Below are 19,159 nucleotides of genomic sequence, written 5' to 3' on the forward strand. Positions count from 1 at the left end.
AACTTCACAAACATGTCCCAGCTCATGTGTCACTGTGACATGAGGGGACATGTTTAAATAAAGTTTTACTTTATTTATTAAAAAGCTTTGTCACCCATTCTATCTCCCTGAGGCAGCTTCATGTTCCCGCCCAGCCCTCCAGCCATAGGAAAGATTCTTCCCTTAATCTAGTGAACCTCAGTTGTGTTCTCTCTAAGATAAACATATCCTTCCTTAGCTAAGGAAACCAAAACTGTGCACAGTAGTGCAGGTATGATCTCCTCAAAGTTGTATATAATTGCAACAAGACTCTCTTCACACTTATACTCCACCCCCTTGTAATAAAGGCTAAAATACATCTGCCTTCCTAATTGCTTGCAGTATCTGCATGTTAACTATTTTGTGATTCGCGTACAGGGACACTTAAATCTCTCTGCGTATTAACATCTACCAGCCTCTCATGGTTCAAGAAATATATTGTTTTTCTATTCTTCCTACCAATTTGGGTAATTTTAAATCTCTCACATTATACTCATGATGTAGCACAACACCCAGTGTACATCCTATGGTAAAAGGGAGCTACATCAAATGTCCCGAGTTAGTGGCTTTCCTATGAGGTTAACATGATAAAGTAACAGATGCATAACTCAAGATATGATAGCCTGGAAATTATTATAAATGATATTGAATTTTAACTCTTAAATGTGTCAACAATGTCTTCACTGACATTTTAGTGGAATATTTGAACTAGTTCATTTCAAATGGATTAACACTTTTGCTAAAATAGTGGACTTTGATACAAACATATTAGATGCTTCTTATCACTCACTGTCAATTTCAAGATATTATTCATTACATTCAGGAGATCCACATACCTATTTTTACACCAGAATGGATAAAACATTTAAACAGCACTCAACTTTTTTACTATCCATTTGTAAATATGGACACAATTAAAACCTTAGAAAAGCTAACTGATCGCTTAAATCCTCAAAATCACTATTAACTGGCATTACATGGTCAAAATAACAAAACTGCAGATTAAATTAAAACTGCATGTTTTATTTGAATTGCGGAATCCCAGATAGAAATGTCAGCCTTAATTCAAATTATATTGGCAGTTGCTGGGCAACGATTTCAAGGTTCAGCAGTTATGTGTGCATTTTCAGTTGGTGAAACCCAGTATAACTAAGCTGCTGTCATTTGTTCAGTAAGTGCATCAGTTCTGCTTTGTTAGTAGATTTCTATTAAACTCTTACAGAAAATTAGACATACAGAATAAGAAATCAAACATTTTAGGGATGTTTTATACCCTGTTTATGCTTAAATGCCTCAACTCACATAACGCTGTATTGATGGTATTGTATATCACTTAAGGACAGCTGATGTTGTCCCCTTTACCCTATGTTTTACAATGGCTGCTGTTCTATATCATGATCCCAATTTCAATTTGTACTCAATTGGAAACAAGTAAGTTACTGAACAGCTGCTTTCAGGACTCTAAATGCAATGATCTGTGTAATTGGGATTGAGCTAGCCCCCAGTAGATGCGAGTAATCCTATTGAACACTACTCTGCATTGATTTTACTGTTCTTAGCTGGGGCAGCAGAGTACAGCTGTGGTTGGCTTCACTATACCCATGCTAGAGAGTTGGGGGGGGGAATAAATCGGACAGCATTCCCAACCTTAATAGCTACACCTCTCTTCCTCACCACCACCAGCAGAAAGTGTACCTTTAGTTAATAGTTAAAAACATGCTCAGGTTCAGCTATACAATCCCACATGGTTGCATGTCATAATATGTTTTAGACTCATAATAACTATGACCAACTAGAGCTGATATTGGAGGTGAATCATAAGTACAGGAAGTTTCAGTGCAAGTGAAAACCTTCTAGCAAGATGGAACAAGGAATAAAGTTAGATGGGGTAGATGCAATGCTTTAAATGTCTGCAAGTGAGGAGCTGGTGTCACCCATGATGAAAAGTTGACTTATTAATATAATTTGATGGAGAATGGAAAATTAGATGTTGGGACTGCATCAAGGCCAGGGCACATTTCTTTAATTTACAAATACTTTTTGGTGTTGTGGAGGGAGGAGGCTGGTGCCCAAAATTGGTCTTTTTAGACACAATGATAAAGATAAGCTGAGTGGCTTATCTAAAAATACAGGATAGTCAAGTGGCAGTTTGTTTCTCAACATTGGAGTTCTCTTTTAAATTATTGGCCCTTATTGACTGCATCATTGCTCGGTTGCTCTTTATTATGGAATTAGGGCTTCATTTCAGTGTTTTACAGGCTTTAATAAGGACTTGTGCACAATTTGTTACTTATGTTAACTGAAACCTGCTATACTTAACAAGCTGAAGTTTAAGTGGTTCACAGTGACAACCTTTTCTTGAACACTCGAGGACAAGTTAAGACGAGACTTTTTTTTTAGGCTATGCTTTGCCTTCGTGGTTACTGGTTACGTGGTTAGCCCGCCTACACAGTATTAATGCAGTTTAAAATCTAGAGACTTAGCTTTTAGATGTGTCGAGGAGGGGGAGGGGGAGGGGAGGGGGGGAGGGGAAGGGATAGAATGGAGGCATTGTTTTAAAACAGAATGAATTAAAAAATGGTTGCGTTGGCCTCTGGAGGCTGACTGTTTGGAAGGTGCAAGGAAACAAAAGCTCAGCTGGCCGAGAAGCGGGCCCAGGGAAAAGAGAGGCCAGTGAATCATGGGCCTTCTCAGCCCACTGTCTTCCTCTGCAGGAAATGTACAGAGGCTGCCATGCCAGAGTGGTGCTCCTGAGCCACAGAGGCGATGCTTAAATCTTGATTTATTTTGTTAACTGAGATCTATTTTCATCATCGCTGCTAGCTCGGAGGTGAGAGAAAAATGCAAATAATAGAATGCAGTTACAACCACCAGCAATCTGAACATTCATTGCTGGAGATATATTACTTCATCAGAGCAGCTCATCCAAATTCTAAAATTAGGAACCCCTTACTTTCAAGTACAATATTTTTTAAAAATTGGAAGAAAAGCCACTCATCATAATAAGCACTTTCTGTAAACATTCTGCTCCCACCAAAGCGTCTACACTAAATCTACCATTCATAGTTAAAATATCCACAGCTTGCTATACAATGGTGACATATTTTCAGTTAGTCACACTAACACGTGCAGGGCAGATGCCCTTGGAGTTTCGCTTGCAGGACAAGGCTGAAATAACGCTAATGGGTATCTCTGCATTTTCCAATTGAAGTTGTATATTTTTTTCTTAACTGTTATGGTTCATTTCAAGCTAACTAAACGTCAATAATATATTAATAACAACTTCACGTACAACTGAACATACGTGCGACCCGATTCAACCCTGTGGATAGGTTAACATGATTTTGTGCTTCAATGAAAAACAGGAATTGCACGAATTTTCAGATTCCACAAACTTTTCATTTCTCTTGTTTAAGAGGTGTCATTTGTACCCAATTAACACTTAGCGGTGCAGTCAATCATTAACAATGCGCAGTCAAGGATATAAATTCCAAGATCTCTAATTACTAAAAGATCTGCTTAAATAACCAGTGTCAATAATTATTGGAGCAGAAAAGGCGAAGGTTTGAGAAGGTAAACATTGAAAGATTGTTTGTGTCACTTGATGAATTGGCAACAAGGGACATCACTGGAAGAAGGGGGAAGTTAGAACAAATGTTTGCACATGTAGTTGTTAAGGCGTGAAATGCATACCACATGTGATATTGATGCAGAAGCTAGAACATCATTAAAATGGAACTGGATGAGTATTTGAAACAGGAGAATATGAAGGGATAGAGAGAAAGGGCAGGCAAATTGGATTGCAGTAGATGGGCGGAATGGATTCCTGTGCTGTTTATTTTCTGGGATTTTCTTAAAACAAAATTTCTAAATATATTTGACATTATTCTCTTCCCAGTGGGATAATAAATCAAAATTCCACATTGGAGTAGAACATGCTCTTCTAGGTTGGTGTTAAGGCATCAGTTTTCCCAATTGCTGGCCTTAGCAAATGCCAAAAGAGTTTGCTTTTGGGTCCACATCATGTGCGTAGGTATTGGTGTAATATAAAAATAGTTTTGAAAGTCGAGATGCTTAAGATTCTTTTTTAAGGTGTAAATAAACAGACAGTTCCTATTAAAGTTCAGATTTAGCTGTAAATGTAGTCATGATTCGGGCTGAGAAATACTTATGCCACATGTGGTCAAATCTCAAGCCAAATCCAAGTCAGTTATTAGTTGCAGCTGTTATAACCAGGGCATGTCAAGCAAAAAGCAGTACAAGCAGCAAGCAATTACTGAAACAATGAACCCTTTCTCTATAAATCAGCCATGAAATTCCCAATACAAGAAAGGAAATTGTTGAATTTTTCGCAAAATAGGAATAAGTTGAAAAATTTAAATTAAGCTTCATTTCCAAACATTCTAATTGCTGTGTGGCTGCACTAACGGTAAATGATAAAAAAAAACCCATTGTAAGCAGTTATTAGTTTTTGCTTTCTAAATAGCCACGCACAGGCTTGAAATGCAAAAACAGCTAGGAAAATGAATGAAGTATGCAAATTCTCCTCACATATCCCAGCGCAGTTTCCTCTGTTCAGTTGGGGATTATATTCGGAGCAGGACAATGAAGGAAATTCAGAATGGGTAGGAAAGAAGAGATTTCAATTCATTAATGTCCAACAACAGAAGCAAATCACAAACTTTCCCCAGTGGCAGCAGGACATTACCATACTATGTAGTGCATGACCATTTCTTTTTAAATTTTTTGCTGCAAATTAATTTTGCCAAATAGTCTGAAGTTAAGATTCTTGAATTTGAGTAAAGCACGTACTTCACAGCAAGCCAAAAATAGCTGCATTTTTCAAGTTTTCTTCTATTTTTAACTGACAGGAACCGTAGTGTAAAAAATTTTCTAAAGAATTACACAGCAAGCATGGTAGATGTCACACACTGCAACTATCAAACATGACATTAAATTCTAAACCCTCTAAACTTCCTGTGCCTAACGCAGATAGTTAACTTCCTGTTGCATTTCTATTGTAGCTGACCATTGATGGAAAGTTTATTTGAACAAGTACATCGTTAAATAATCTGAAATCTTGGAAACTACTTTATCTGATCAAGAGGGTCAGCATTAACTTTTCTCTGATTTTCAACTTTACTGATTCAAACAGACCAGGAAGGTTAGAGAGCTGCACGTGAACGGCAGTTACCAAAGTAACTATCGCCACCGAGACATTTTGAGTACTCACCTTGCTCCGTCACATTTTTAAAATAATTTGGATGTGTATTGGTTTGAAAAAAGTATTTAAAATCCAACAAAAATGAATAGGTGTTAAGAACATATCTTCATGAAACAACTTAATTTAGAAACATGACTCCTTGTGTCGAAGCATGGACCAGTATTCATAGTGCCTCTCACCGTTCACAATACGTGGTGCACGCCTACCATTGTTTGTTCATACCTTACACTGAGTTCACGCTGAGATGTTAACAGTAACCATTCGTTCATTTTTAATATACATACAAGAGAAAAAAAAGTTAAATAAAAGGGGAATACATTCACATTTTGCAGTATTTTGCAACACACAGCAGCGTGTACCTTTACTGAAAGCTTTGCTCTGTGGAAACTTCACTCCTTGTTACTTGGGCCAGCTAGTGGGGCTTTGGTTGAGAGGAGAAAATATACATCTGACAAAAAAAAATCTATCAACATCTTCTAACAAAACAAGATGACAGGTAAAGTGAGAACATGGTTAACGAGCTGAAGGTTGAACCTGTTCTCGCTTTATGACAAACGTACAGGTTTCCAAATAATGCAGAACAATGCCTTAACCCTTTGCATACTGAAAATCCTTCAATGTTTTCCATAGTACAATCTCTAATGAGAATGTCCTCTAAAATTCAAACATAGAAATTATGAATCTGCATGGTAGAACGGCCACCTAATCATTTGAACTATTGGCAGCTCCTGAAAAATTCTCATTGCCCCGGGCTTCTCATTCCTCCCCAAAACTGTCCCAAAGTTTTCAGTTCACAAACTGTGAAACTACCTTCCATATCATTTTGTAGCTTCGCAGTTCACACTGCCAATTCCATTGTCCTTCCTGATTTGATATCATCTGTAAATTTGACCACTGTGTATTGAGTTTCTGAATCCAGGCCACTTATGTAAATTAGAAACAACAGTGGTCCCAGCACTAAGTTCTGAGGTAGATCATTCATTACTTCATGCTAATATAAATCCTCTAATGAATACTCATTGGTTGTGATTTTCTGTGCCCACTGGCGTCAGGTGTGTTCGGTGGCGGGAGCAGACAATATGGCACAATCAGTTTCACGAACGGGCCACGTGCACCGTCATCTGATGTCGGGAACCTCATTGTAATACGTAGGCATATCATTATAGGGCCAGCTCACCAAACTCATCTGCCCCCACTGGATCATCCACCACGTCGGCGGGAAAACACACCAACATGTTTCACGACAGCATTTATAAGGCGTGCACTTGGTGGGCTGCACTTCACTTGGGATTTTGAGGCTTGTTTTCCTACCTTGCTTCGGTTAGCGCTCACAGTCATTAGCACCAGGCTTCACAGACAGCACCACATCACTTTTAGGGGGGCTCATGGGTTGATTGGCCATATGTAGGTGGCTTTTCAATAGCTGCAGGGCTAGGGCTTGGGGAAGGGGGAGAAGTGGCCTCAGGCAAGGGAAGAGGCTGCAGGGTGAGGGCTGTACTGGGAAAGGAGGGTAACCCAGGCTGCATGTGGGGGCACATGTTGATCTGTGCAAGTGGCCTCAAGATGGTGAAGGCTGAGGAGGCAGTCTCCAGAGGAGATGAGGCCAGATGCACATGTGAGGGTGTGTGTATGAGAATGGGTAATGATGTCCCTTGAGCTGGCAGTGAAATGCCAGTGAATGTGTGATGGGCTTGAGTGTGTGAGTTTAGAGTAATGAGATGGTTGCCATACCATGGCTGCATGGATGAAATCATTCATCCTCTATCTGCATTGGATGGCCAACCTCTTCTGTGCAACATTGGCATTGATCATCACTGCCATCACCTACCAAGCCAGGTTGATAATGTAGCTGCCCCTCCTGCAGCCAGAGTGAGGGTAGAGAACATCACAGCGGGCCTCCACAGCGTCCTAAAGGTGCTCGAGCACTGCAGTCTTCTTGCCTTTTGGGGCCATGTCTTCTTTGCTGCAGTCCTGGGCTGGAAGCACTGAGCGCGGCTGTACTTTAAATGTGGTGCCTGGCGTGATGAAGCGGCAAGGTGATGGCATGGCAGGAGAATGAGAGCCTGCCTGCCACGGAAACGGCGTATTTCCTGGGAGTGCATAAATAATGTGGCGGATTTGGGACAATACAACGTGAAAACCCGCCATCACAGCTGGCGGGTAAAACTCCTGCTACCACACTTAGTGCAAATCTGTGATGGTTCCGCCCCTTGTTTCCTATCCTTCACAGAGTTCCATTCCCGAGGTTAATCCCTACAGATTTTTGTGGGGAATTTTATCAAAGGTTTTTAGAAGCAAATGTACAACATAGCTTCCCATAATATACCTGGACACACACTCCTTAAAGATGTCTTTGGCAGAGGATTGGAGAAATGGCATAAATGGCTGCTTTTAGCTATTGATGCCGCTGCTCTGAGGGTTCTACCTTTATCCTGCCAGGGCCCCAAGTGGAAACTCAAAGCGTTGATCTCTTTATGGCAACTGTATCCGTTATGAATACAAGGGTGCAAGAGCTGGACAAAAGCCTGAATTACAACAAACAAATTGGATTAAATTTACAACTGGATGAAAATCAACAAGGAAAATTCTGCATTTCAGGCAACTGTATGTTGTGTGACAGAACACTAAATATTGATAATTAAATTGATAAGGTTAACTTTTGAAGCATCTGCAGATCAAAGTGATCAGGACTATTGGCAAATCTCATTTTGTTCACAATATGAGCAATTTGACTACATCACATGTGGCTAATGCATCTGTGGCACAGCAATGACTAAAAATTCTGAATATTCAGAGAAAGTTATAATTTGGAATGATGTTTGGCATTTTTATTTTGATTTCGAAATACTGTTGCAGTCCTCCAATGGTTAAAGTGCCTGCCTTCTAGAATATTCGGGCAGGAGCTCGATCTGGCATTTTTCCTGGAAACACATTAGAGGATTTAATTCCCTGCTATTCAGTATTTCTGGTTTTTCTCTTACTCTCAATATCCATCCCACCACCTTTTGTTGAAGTTGTTAATCAGAAAATCATAGGCCTGTGAGAAACACGTTTCAGAAATAAGCAGGGTTCAGCTACTTTTGGACAAAATACTTTGGCAGAGATACGCATGGCTTCAATATCACTTCTTATTTTAGTCCGAACATTAACTTTGCACAGATGCCAGTCAAGTATTATTGTTGATGGAATTTGACCCTTGAGATGAGCATTTGTCTATTTCTTCTAAATGAGCTGAACTCCTAACATTGTTGTACTTTAAATATTTTAAGACTGACTATACAAGGGAATAATTTGTGCATTTATTTTATTAACTAAACTTTATAATGGAAAATCCTGTGCTTATATCATTCTTCAGGCCACATATTTACTTTTCGTCGAGGAAAAGCTTTGAATTTCTTGTTAATTTTAAACCATGTCCACAACTTCTGTGCTAATAGTTTGTTCAATTTATATAATATACTACCGCAGGCATTTTAAACACCAAGTTCGCATGCCTGCACAATCCTCTTACTTTCTGACGAAAACAAGATTGATTATCGAAATATTTCATAATATATAGTCCATAATCCTGGATCATCCTTAATGCTCTTTCCTGAGCCCATCTAAGGCATCAATTTCTTCATGAAGCTAAGGTGCCCAGAATTATATACTAAACATTACAAATGTCCACCTGACAACTGGTAAGTACAAGGATAGCATTAAGTTCATCAGCTTATAAACAAATACCCTCAAACTGCTTTCAGGTTTTAGTTCATCTCATTTGAGAGCACTTTGAGCCTCTGCGCAGAATTTAATGCCCTCCGCCAAGGCAAGTTTGGAGGTGGGGTGGGCATTTAATTCAGCATGGGAGGGTGCTGGGTGGAGACTCTGCCACCAGCCTGCTACTGCCACGATTGTCTGGGGCAGGAAGGCTTGTGGACTTGCCTTTCCACCCCACCACAAATGTACTCCTTAAGTAGGCAATTATTATTGCCCACTTCAAGGCCTCAACCCGCTGCCGCTGGTATTTAACTAGCGGCAAGTGGGGCAGTGGCCACGAGGGAAGCCGAAAAGCAAATCCTGTTGGGGTTGCTTGTGGGCTCCCTGGGCGGTCCATCGATTGAAGGGATTCAGTGCCTGATTGAGGGACCGGGCATCTGGAAGGAGTTTCCCATTGAAAACCACCTTTGTTGCCAACCCCTTCCCCCACCTCCCGCAATCCCCATTCCACTCTCACTTATCTGTGGCCTGGGTCCCTCAGCGATCCTAGAACTTCTGGTGGGTGCATCACAGACGGTTACCAACACTCTCTCCAGTGGCACTGTCTGCAATGAACAGCCGGAAGCCTCGGATTGACCCGTAGCTCTTGGGGGTGGATTTTTCACCTCTGGGTTCCTTGATCCAGGGGTAGGCCCACCACCTGCCACTTAAGTGCCCAAGAGGCACTTCATTTGGTGAGCCTTCTCCAAAGAAGGCAATGCAGGAATCTCGCCGGCTCTCCAGCCGGTTGTTGAGACCCCTGTCGCCTCTATTAAATTCTGTCCTCCGAGTCAGAAGGCTGTGATTTAAGACCTCTTCTAGAATTTGAGCACAAAACCAAAGCTAACACTTTGTGAAGTACTGAGGAAGTGCTGCATTATTAGAGATGTTGAGCCAAATTCAATCCAGTCCATCACAGTGGGAAATATGGAGGAGGCCACGCCCATTTACTCATGGGAGAACCCACACGTCAGTTTGCCAGTGGCGGGAAAACTTTCTGCAATTAAGTCGGAAGCAGGAAGGGGCCGATGTGAGAAACTCGCCCACTCATAGCGCGATGTCAATTCGGCTCATAAATAAGCCAACTGACATCAATTATCCGAGCACACCAGAATTTAGTGGTGGTTCAGGCATTAAACGGGAGTCGCATGACTTTCCTATACCTCCCGAAGGCTGCCCAGCAAACCCTGTCAGGTCTTCCAGCAGCCTATTGGGGAGATGTGGGTTCCCTTGTTGTCAGGGACTCTGTGCCTGATCAGGGAACCTGGCATTCAGAATAGCAGGGTTGCTGAAAGCCATCCCCAATCCTTTCCTCTGTGACTCCCACCCTGCCCTCATTCATCTGTGTACGGCCCCATTATGTATTCCTAGCTGAGAGCCAGGAATCCATTAGCCTGTTGAAACACCTGAACCCCAGGTAAAACATTGCTTGATTGACAGCTCTGGTTCTCTGATCTGTGCTGTCAATTTCACAATGTATATTTACACAAGATAAAGAGGTTTCAAATGCTTGCAGTTTCTGCTATAGATACTTTATAGGGTCTAGGTGATTGACACTTTTATTGGACTGTAGTAAAAAGGAGATTTTTTAAAGAAAGTGGAAAGTTATCAATGATTTAAAAAAAAAAATTGTTTTTATACATCCTAATGTATACATCCTAATATACATCGTTCATTGCTTCTATACCATGTATAGTGGGTGAATGGGCATGGAATTGCCATAGTTGGTATGGGGGGCATGAGGAGCCATAGGGGTTGTTTGGAGGAACATACCTTAGAATGGAGGCATGAGGGACCATAGGGAATGGGTGAGTGGCATGAGATGGCATAGGGAGTGTGTGTGTGGGGGGCAGGAGGTGGGGGGGTGGGGTTGGTGAGGGGTGAGGGCTGGAGGGCCTGTTTTTATCATAACTTGGACAAAGTCCCACAACACCAAGACGGGCCTTTCAAACAGCTCGTCATCACACGCGGTAGCCTGTGGCTGTCTGCAAACCTTTTCTCGGGTTGGCTGTCCCAACTGCAGCCCCCACCCTCCCATCCACAATGAAAGTCCTGTCCTTGCAGGCACTTTTCCCAAGGTGGGTGGAACTTTCCCAATTCCCACTACCCGATAAATCCAGCCCATTGTCTGTCATTTATATGGATGTAAAAGATCCCATGACATTATCCAAGGAGAACGGGGAGCTCTCCTGGTGTCCTGGCCAACATTTCTCTGTCATCCACCACCAGCAAAAACAAACTACCTAGTCAGTCATTTAATTGGCTGTTTATTGGACCTTGCCATATGAAAATTAGGTACCATGTTTGACTCCAAGAATCATTCATTGGGTATGAAGTCCTTTGGATTTATTAAAAATGCAAAAGGTGCTATACAACACATGTTTGTTGCTTTCGGGTTTTGATAAGGCCTATTGATAATGGTTTCACATCCAGTGTAAATTTTCAGTGACTGATCAATTATCAGCCCACGTTCTTTTTATTCAGATTTACTAATTATTTGGACATCTGCTTTCTTCATCCAGTGCACATTAGTTTCTCGTTATCTATATCAAGATCAGCTGCCCAGGGGTGTCCACCCCTTTTGCCTTTGTGAAATTCATACATAGGTACATTCAGGGACCAAGAGAGAGCTAGATTTCACACCTGCTCTGTGCTAACTGTTCGCAATTAAGCAACAAAGCCAGAAAATTGCTTGAAAACATCTCCATTGCATCTCTGCCTCCTCCTGCAACCCATTTTCCTACTCCCAGCCCAGCAGAGGGTGAACCTGACTAATTAAATGCAAATCAGGGAAATAAATAGTCTCCAACATTTCTCTCACAACATGTTTAAGCCTATTTATTCATCATTTCCTGGTGGAAGTGAGGACCCAAGATTTAATCATGGTTATAAAAAGGAAACTTGCTAAGCATTTGTAAGCTTTGCAGGGCTACAGGAAAAGGATGGGGAGTGGGACTAGCTAAATTATTCTTAAAGACAGCCAACGTAGGCTTCACAGACCCAATGGTCCCCTTCTGTGCTGTAATCATTCTATGATTCTATTTTTAAATTCACCTTCCTGTTTATTTGCATGCATCTCAATTTGTTGATACCTACAAAAGGTTAGCATTTTGTTTTAGGATATATCCAACAGCAATGTGATATTGCTGAAAATGATGCAAAGAAAAACTCAGCAGGTCTGGCAGCATCTGTGGAGAGAGAAGCAATCCTGTCCTAAACTCAACCTCACAAAATCCAAAAGCGGTCAAGCTAGCAAATTGAAATAAGCACAAATAGAACTGATTTGGCTGGCCTTATGAGTCAGATTGCCAAGGCCTGCGTATTGAATGTAGGCCACAGTTAAACACTCATAGCTCAATCTGTTATTTAATTGGTAAAGATCTCTTTGAATCTTACAAGTCCAATAGGCAGGTGACAAATGTATCATCAGCCCATGTTGATAAAATATTATGAACTCAGTTCCAAGTTACATGGAAATATACAACAGTGAACCCAGAAATTCATTAATCAATTTGCCCTCCTGAAAGCAAATGTTTTCCCCATTTATCATTACCTTCAGATTCCTACTGCTAGTCTAGTTATCCATCTAACTAGGTAGCTATAAAATGCATGAGCTTTAACCTCCTTTAACTTGAAGAACCTTAACAAATATCATACGAAAATCTAAGAAAATTATTTTCTCAGCATAACTCTTAACCACGAATTCCACAAAGAATTCCAGTAGATAAGTGAAGCATGGTAAACTATTTTTAAATGCATACCGAATACACCTTCTGACCCCCTCCATTGCTAGCATCATGGATAATGCGGTCAAGCATTTTTTCCACTATAGATGCTAGGTCATTAATTTCCAGATTTAGCAAGAAAGTAATGTAAAACATCACACAAGATCATAGTTAGGATACAGTTTGAACATTGCCTTTTGTTTTGGGCATAGGGGGTATAAAAGCAATGGAGAAGATGCAACATTGGTTTACTCTCTGATAAAAAGGATGAGGAAGAGAGATTTGAGAAGTTAGGGCTTTTATTTATTAGTGCTTTCAGGGTTAAGGTGTGACTCAACAAAAGTCTCCAAAATTCTGAAGGGTTATAAGCTAAATGATGATGGATTGCTTAGTGAAATAGGAATGAGAGGAAGTCATAAAAAGAATTGAAGAGGAGGGTGTAGAAAATTTATATTTTCTCAGTAGGTTGGATTTAATGCAACCCACCATAGCAGAAAACATGCTGACCGGGCTCCGCTTAATCACAGGCCAGGGTGCACATCAGTCTCCCAGCAGCGGAAAAACCTCCCAAAGGGAAGCTAGATAAAGACATGAGGTAGAAACGTATAGAATATACTGATAAGGTTAGGTGAAGAACTTTGGGAGGAAGTTCATGTGAAGCATAAATATGAGCATAGACTAGATGGGCTGAATGGCCTATGTCTGCATCAGAAATCTATAGCCCATATCTAAATTTAACAGTATACCAACTTAAGATGCACAATCCTGATATCTATGATTTGGCAACATAGCAAATTTCATATCTCACTTGTGAATTCCCACGTCACTTTAAATGGTGTTGCTTCCACCCTTAGCTCATTGAACAATGGTGTTACTAATCACTAGGGTTGATTTTATCTAGGGGTGTGAGGCAGAGGAGAAATCCCCAAAAGGGAGCTCAGAATGAAGCCCGGCTCGGTTTAATATCCGGGCATCATTTAAATAATTCAGAATAGTCTCCCACCTGAAACCAAAGGGGACATTAAGGTCGGAGGCGAATGTTAAAAATCGTCTCACAAGCCTGAGGGAATGGTCCCCCAACACAAAGGTGGCTGCATATAGTGGTATCGCTATTCCCAGCTACAAGGGAGATGAGTGGACAATTTCCCCGTCGATCAGAGCTGGAGACTGCACTGCTATAAATGACTGGGATTGGTTTTACACTCAAGTTCTGTTCACGCAGACTCTATTTAAATAGACTATAAATAAAATCTGCTTGTTGAAAAGTACACAGGCTGTAAGTGCTGCCTCGCCTCCAGCTCATTGGCTGGCACACTGCATAATGTCGGTGGAAAGCTGATGCGTAGCACTTGACACTAATCTTAACCCTCTCCTCCCCTCCCGTCCCCACACCACCATACGTTTGACCCATGCTACAGTATCTAACATCACTTCTTCCTTCATGTTTTGATGATTTTAACTTGTGTGAAATAAATAACGGTGACAAAAGTAGATAATAACCACTCCAAATAAGCTATGTGAAAAGGAGGGAAGCATAGGAAAAGCCTGGGATGTTTGCCTCTGACACCAGGTGGCGCTGCACTTTAAAGAACCCAAAACTGTGTTCAACATGCGTGCACATTCATGGTTCTCCTATCCACAATACAAGCTTTGTTAAGATTTTTAAATTAGGGAAATATATTTTTAAATCAATAATTGAAGAAAAATAATTATAATTACAAAACGTACAATTATTGTCATCCCAGTTATGACAATAGACGATAGACGATTAGAAGTTCAATAAAGAGGAGCTTTGAAACCAATTAAAGCAGTCCCATACAGACTGCTTAATGTGAAACCCAGTCAGGATCAGGTATGTGTTGATCAGTTATACCTCTCACTTGGGGATAAAAGATTTGAAGATCAAGTTACTTCATGACATGAAACAAGATTTTAACACTATTTCCTTTGTTAAGCAACAATTAGAAATATTAAAACCGTTGAAGAAAAGTGAATTGAATCATTGAAAATCAGTAAAAGTGAAAATGAGAGTCAATTAATGTAATTTGGTTAAAAAGATGCAACCAATTAAAATAAGCAAAACTGGGTGCTTCACGCCTCAAACGAAACAGAAGTATTCGATTTGCTATTCCTCCTGTTAATTGATCACGGTGATAAATATGAGGCTGCCTATGTCAACTTAACTTTTTCAAATTAATTTATAGGAGGTGGGCGTTGCTGGCTAGGCCAGCATTTATTGCCCATCCCTTACTGCCCTTGAGAAGGTGGTGGTGAGCTACCTTCTTGAACTGCTGCAGTCCCTATGGTGTAACAGTGCTGTTAGGAAGGGAGTTCCAGGACTTTGACAGTGAAGGAACGGCGATATATTTCCAAGTCAGGATGGTGAGTGGCTTGGAGGGGAACTTGCAAGTGGTGGTGTTCCCATGTTGTATTTGAATTATCATTTTATGGGCCATAAAAATCCACATAGTAGCACATCGTAACCCAAGTGTCAAAATCTGCCCCAGATCCCTTCAAAGCTCATAAGATTAAAGGACATAGGAACATAAGAATAAGGAGCAGGAATAGATCACTTGGCCCCTTGGCTGATCTGATTGTCACCTCAAGTCCACATTCCCATCTACCATCGATAACCTTTCACCCCCCTGCTTATCAAGAATCTATCTAGCTCTGCTTTAAAAATATTCAAAGACTCTGCTTCCACTGCCTTTTGAGGAAGAGAGTTCCAAAGACTCACGACCCTCAGAGAAAATTTCTCCTTATCTCTGTCTTAAATGAGCAACCCCTTATTTTTAAACAGTGACCCTTCATTTTAGATTCTCCCACAAGAGGAAAGATCCTCTCCACATTCATCTTGTTAAGACCCCTGAGGATCTTAAAGGTTTCAATCAAGTCGCCTCTCACTCTTCTAAACACCAGCGGATACAAGCCCATCCTGTCCAGCCTGTCCTCAGAAGACAGACTTCATTTCCATACCACTGGATTGCTGTCACTCTGGGTGAATCTGGGGCACCCACCATTTCCACATGGCTGTGAAGTATTGGCAAAAAGGTCATCAACCAAAAACATTGGCCACAGCCTTGTTGTAGCATCACGCATCCTGATAGTTGGGCCGCAAGTGTGCAGACCTCCGCTTGCAGGTGGGATGGCTGGTCACATAAAAATCACATGGTGGACAGTCTATTAGATATTCATGGATGAAGTGCCTGGTTAAACATCTGGTGGGGGTGGGAAGGGAGTTGAAAGCCCACCATTACCTCACAGCATCGAAGGTCCGGGTGCCATATTGAAGGGCGCCCGGACAGGCATTGATTCCCTGCAATCCAACAGCATTCGTCTGGCTGTGCGAGCAGACACCTTGAGACTACAGTCACTGCTAGAACTTTCTGATCTCCCTTGCACCCATCCCAACTCCCACTCCCCCCCGGATAACTACAACTAATGCCATCACCTGCTATTCTGGAATGATGCAAACAATGAGTGGCCTCATGGTTTAGCGATGACTCCCTGCAGGTTCTCCGCCAGGCCACCTAGGAATGACATGAGTCCTGTTTCCCAGTGATGGCAGCAGGAGGCCATCCTGCATGACCAAGGCGGCCTGGTCAGAGGTCGCAGTGCACGTTAGCAGCCGTGGGGTCCACCGGTCCAGTGCAGAACATGAGTCAACAGCCTCCTGTGCTTCACAAGGGTAAATAGCACTGTATAGCCACTACCAAGTGGCACTCGTATGGGCATCAACGTAAATGTGTGAGTGGAGAGGGAGGCCATGCAGGAGATTGGGTTCTGGTCCTCAGTACCAAATGAAATGTGTGGGAGCCAGTTCATGCTGTGAAAATTGTACCAGTTGCAGGAGTGTGCATGTGTGGAACACTTAGGGAGGTGCCAGTAGTGGCCATGGGCCTGCATGCTCATTAAAGGGGTTAGAAACCCACTGAAATGACACTCAGTCCTTCTTTTTGCCTGCAGGACAAGAGGGCATATCAGGGAGCAGGCAAAAACAGAGGGGAGGTGTCCCAGCAATCAGAATCCTGACCCTCGTAGAAAAGGAGGCTGCAGAGCTGGCAGGGGAGGATGGTGGCTGATCCGGTGCCAATGGAGAGGCCGGAGTTTCAGTGCATCAGCATGAAACTAAGCTGAAAAAATTCTAAAGGTACAAACTGGCACAGGTTTCCATTCATTCTATGGATATTATAAGTCATGTGTAAATATATAGTTTGGATCAGTTTACTCGTGGTCATCGGTCATTATACTCGGAGTTGTACAAGCTGCCAGTGCATTAAGGGTATGGCACTTATTTATTGTGTGGCCTTGGAAGTCATGACATCACCAAGTGTCTTGACATTTTAGGCAACCTTTGTAAGGTTGGGGGTTTTTGGAACTTGGCTAGTAAGCCAACATGTGGTGCTCACCCCTTTAGCATCCATTAGAAGCTGTTGCCTAAATAGCGCCTGTAGCTGGGCATTCCATAAACTGCAGGTAAATGCACAGAGTTCTTAGAAAGGCATTTGCAATGTGTGTCACTGAGTCAGGTACGACTTCCTTCCAAATCACAAGCGTTGTGGATTTGGAATCATACATACAGGCTTGCTTGTGCCAAGGGCCTGCAGCATTTTTTTCTTTCTAGCCACCAGAGGTCTCAAGAAATGAGGTTAGTCTGGAAGGACTGTGCCAGATCCGTTGGCACTTCCACTGCAACATTTAGAGATCTTGCAGGAGGCTCACTTTTAATGGAATTGGGTTTCAATAAGGGTGTCACAGGCCTGTCTGGTGCATTGCTCCATCACCCCAGCTTCTGCAGGTGTAGCCACACCATACACTTTCTCAGGATCTTCAGGCTTTCCCCTTCTTTCTTGTTTGAGGAGGCTTCCGGCTGCTCCACCTCCCCGTCTGAAACTTACTCACCCTTTGCTGCGCGAGGTTATAGATGGTGCAACAGACCAAAATAATCCTGGAGACTATCTATGGTGCGGTCCAGGCTGGATGCTCATCTTCAGCAGTATGATGGTCTGTTCTTTTGTTGCTCTTGTTAAGGTATGGACAACATTATACTCTCCTCTGTTGGGCTTTGTGGGTTCCACACATGCGTTATGAGTCAGGTCTTCAGAGGAGATCCCCTGTCAACTAGGGGCCATCCCTGCAGTAGCTGAGGGGCAGCAAACAGCTGTGTCACCCGAGAGTGAGTGAGGATGTAAGAGTCATGAGAGCTTCCTGGGAAGTGAGCACACACCTGCAGGACTTGAAGATCCCAGGGAGCTCGTAGCCCTACATGTGTGCAATCAACTGTCCCTCGTACCTGTGGAAATCCAGTGATGGCACTGAATCTCTCAGCTCTCATGGCCTGGCCCTCATGGTCTGTGCTGAATCTCACAAATTCATTACCTCTTTTGAACAGGGCATTGGCAACCTGCCTGGTGCACTTTAGAGTGGCTGACTGCAAGATGTCATACATGTCCCCAGTGGAGCCCTGGGATGATCTGGTGATGTAGAAATCCATTGTCATGGTGATTTTTAAAGCTACGTTATTGGATTCCCTCCCAGTTCATGGGATCTCAGGTCATCCTGAAGCAGCTGACTGAGGTGACGAATAGAATCCCTTGACATCCTCAGCCATCTCCGACATTGCCTCTCTGACATTGCCTCTCTGACATTTGCAGGTAGTTACTTTGCCAGTGGTATATTCACTTACTCGCCAGTGCTCAGCTTTCATTCACCCGACAGCTGTCACAAGTCACCATCAATCTGTTCCATCACCAAATTTTATCTCCATCATCCTTGACCTGCTCTCTGTTACCCGCAACTCTCAGGACCATTGACCCTCTATGACCCTGGATCTTCCCACAATCATGCTTGACCTCCAGTCGGTAGATACTGACCTTCCCTGTATAATCCAGCTTCCTCTCTCTGTCCTCAATGAGCTCTCATAGGTCTGTCACATGCCACCCTCCCTCCATCAATCATGCCCGACCCCCTGTGCACAGCCAGCATCGTGCCTCCCTGCCTCAATCAGCATGCCCTGATTCCCTTACACTTCCATCACCCAATCTCAACGCATCAAAGCCTCCTCTCCCTTGGTCCAATAAAACTCTCCATGAAAGGAAAGCAGCTCTACTCAGTCCAAATCCACCAGAAAGGCTACCTCACTTGTTGCATGCCACCTTTGACCAGACATGAATCTGAAGGCATGTGTTTCTTGTTTGCTGCAGTGTTAATTGCAAAGGTACCATTTAAGCTGGCAAAATGGTATTTTAATGAATATGCATGCTGGATGCTGAAAGGATGTTTCCCCTTGTGGGAGAGACTAGACCTAGGGGACAATGATTAAAAATAAGTGGTATCCCATTTAAGACGGAGAGGAGGAGAATTTTTTTCTCTCAAAGGGTCATTAGTCTATGGAATTCTCTTCCCTGGAGAGCAGTGGAGACTGGGTCATTGAATGTTTGTATGCCTGTGTTAG

The 19,159-nt window shown here is 42.3% G+C and overlaps 1 protein-coding gene across 3 annotated transcripts in view; it reads right to left on the reverse strand.

Annotated features, from left to right (window-relative positions):
- LOC144688527 (uridine-cytidine kinase-like 1) overlaps positions 1–19,159 on the reverse strand; it is a 125,055-nt gene that overhangs the window by 18,863 nt on the left and 87,033 nt on the right. For 2 of the 3 annotated variants that reach the window (XM_078555212.1, XM_078555214.1), the window contains one exon: positions 4,570–4,589. In XM_078555212.1, the coding sequence (XP_078411338.1) occupies positions 4,570–4,589 (20 nt within the window). Of the gene's footprint in view, positions 1–4,569; positions 4,590–5,464; positions 5,482–19,159 lie in introns of all 3 variants that reach the window. The other variant, XM_078555213.1, reaches the window with a different exon arrangement.

Source organism: Cetorhinus maximus, chromosome 13, assembly GCF_964194155.1.
Source record: "Cetorhinus maximus chromosome 13, sCetMax3.hap1.1, whole genome shotgun sequence".
Classification (NCBI taxonomy): Eukaryota; Metazoa; Chordata; class Chondrichthyes; order Lamniformes; family Cetorhinidae; genus Cetorhinus; species Cetorhinus maximus.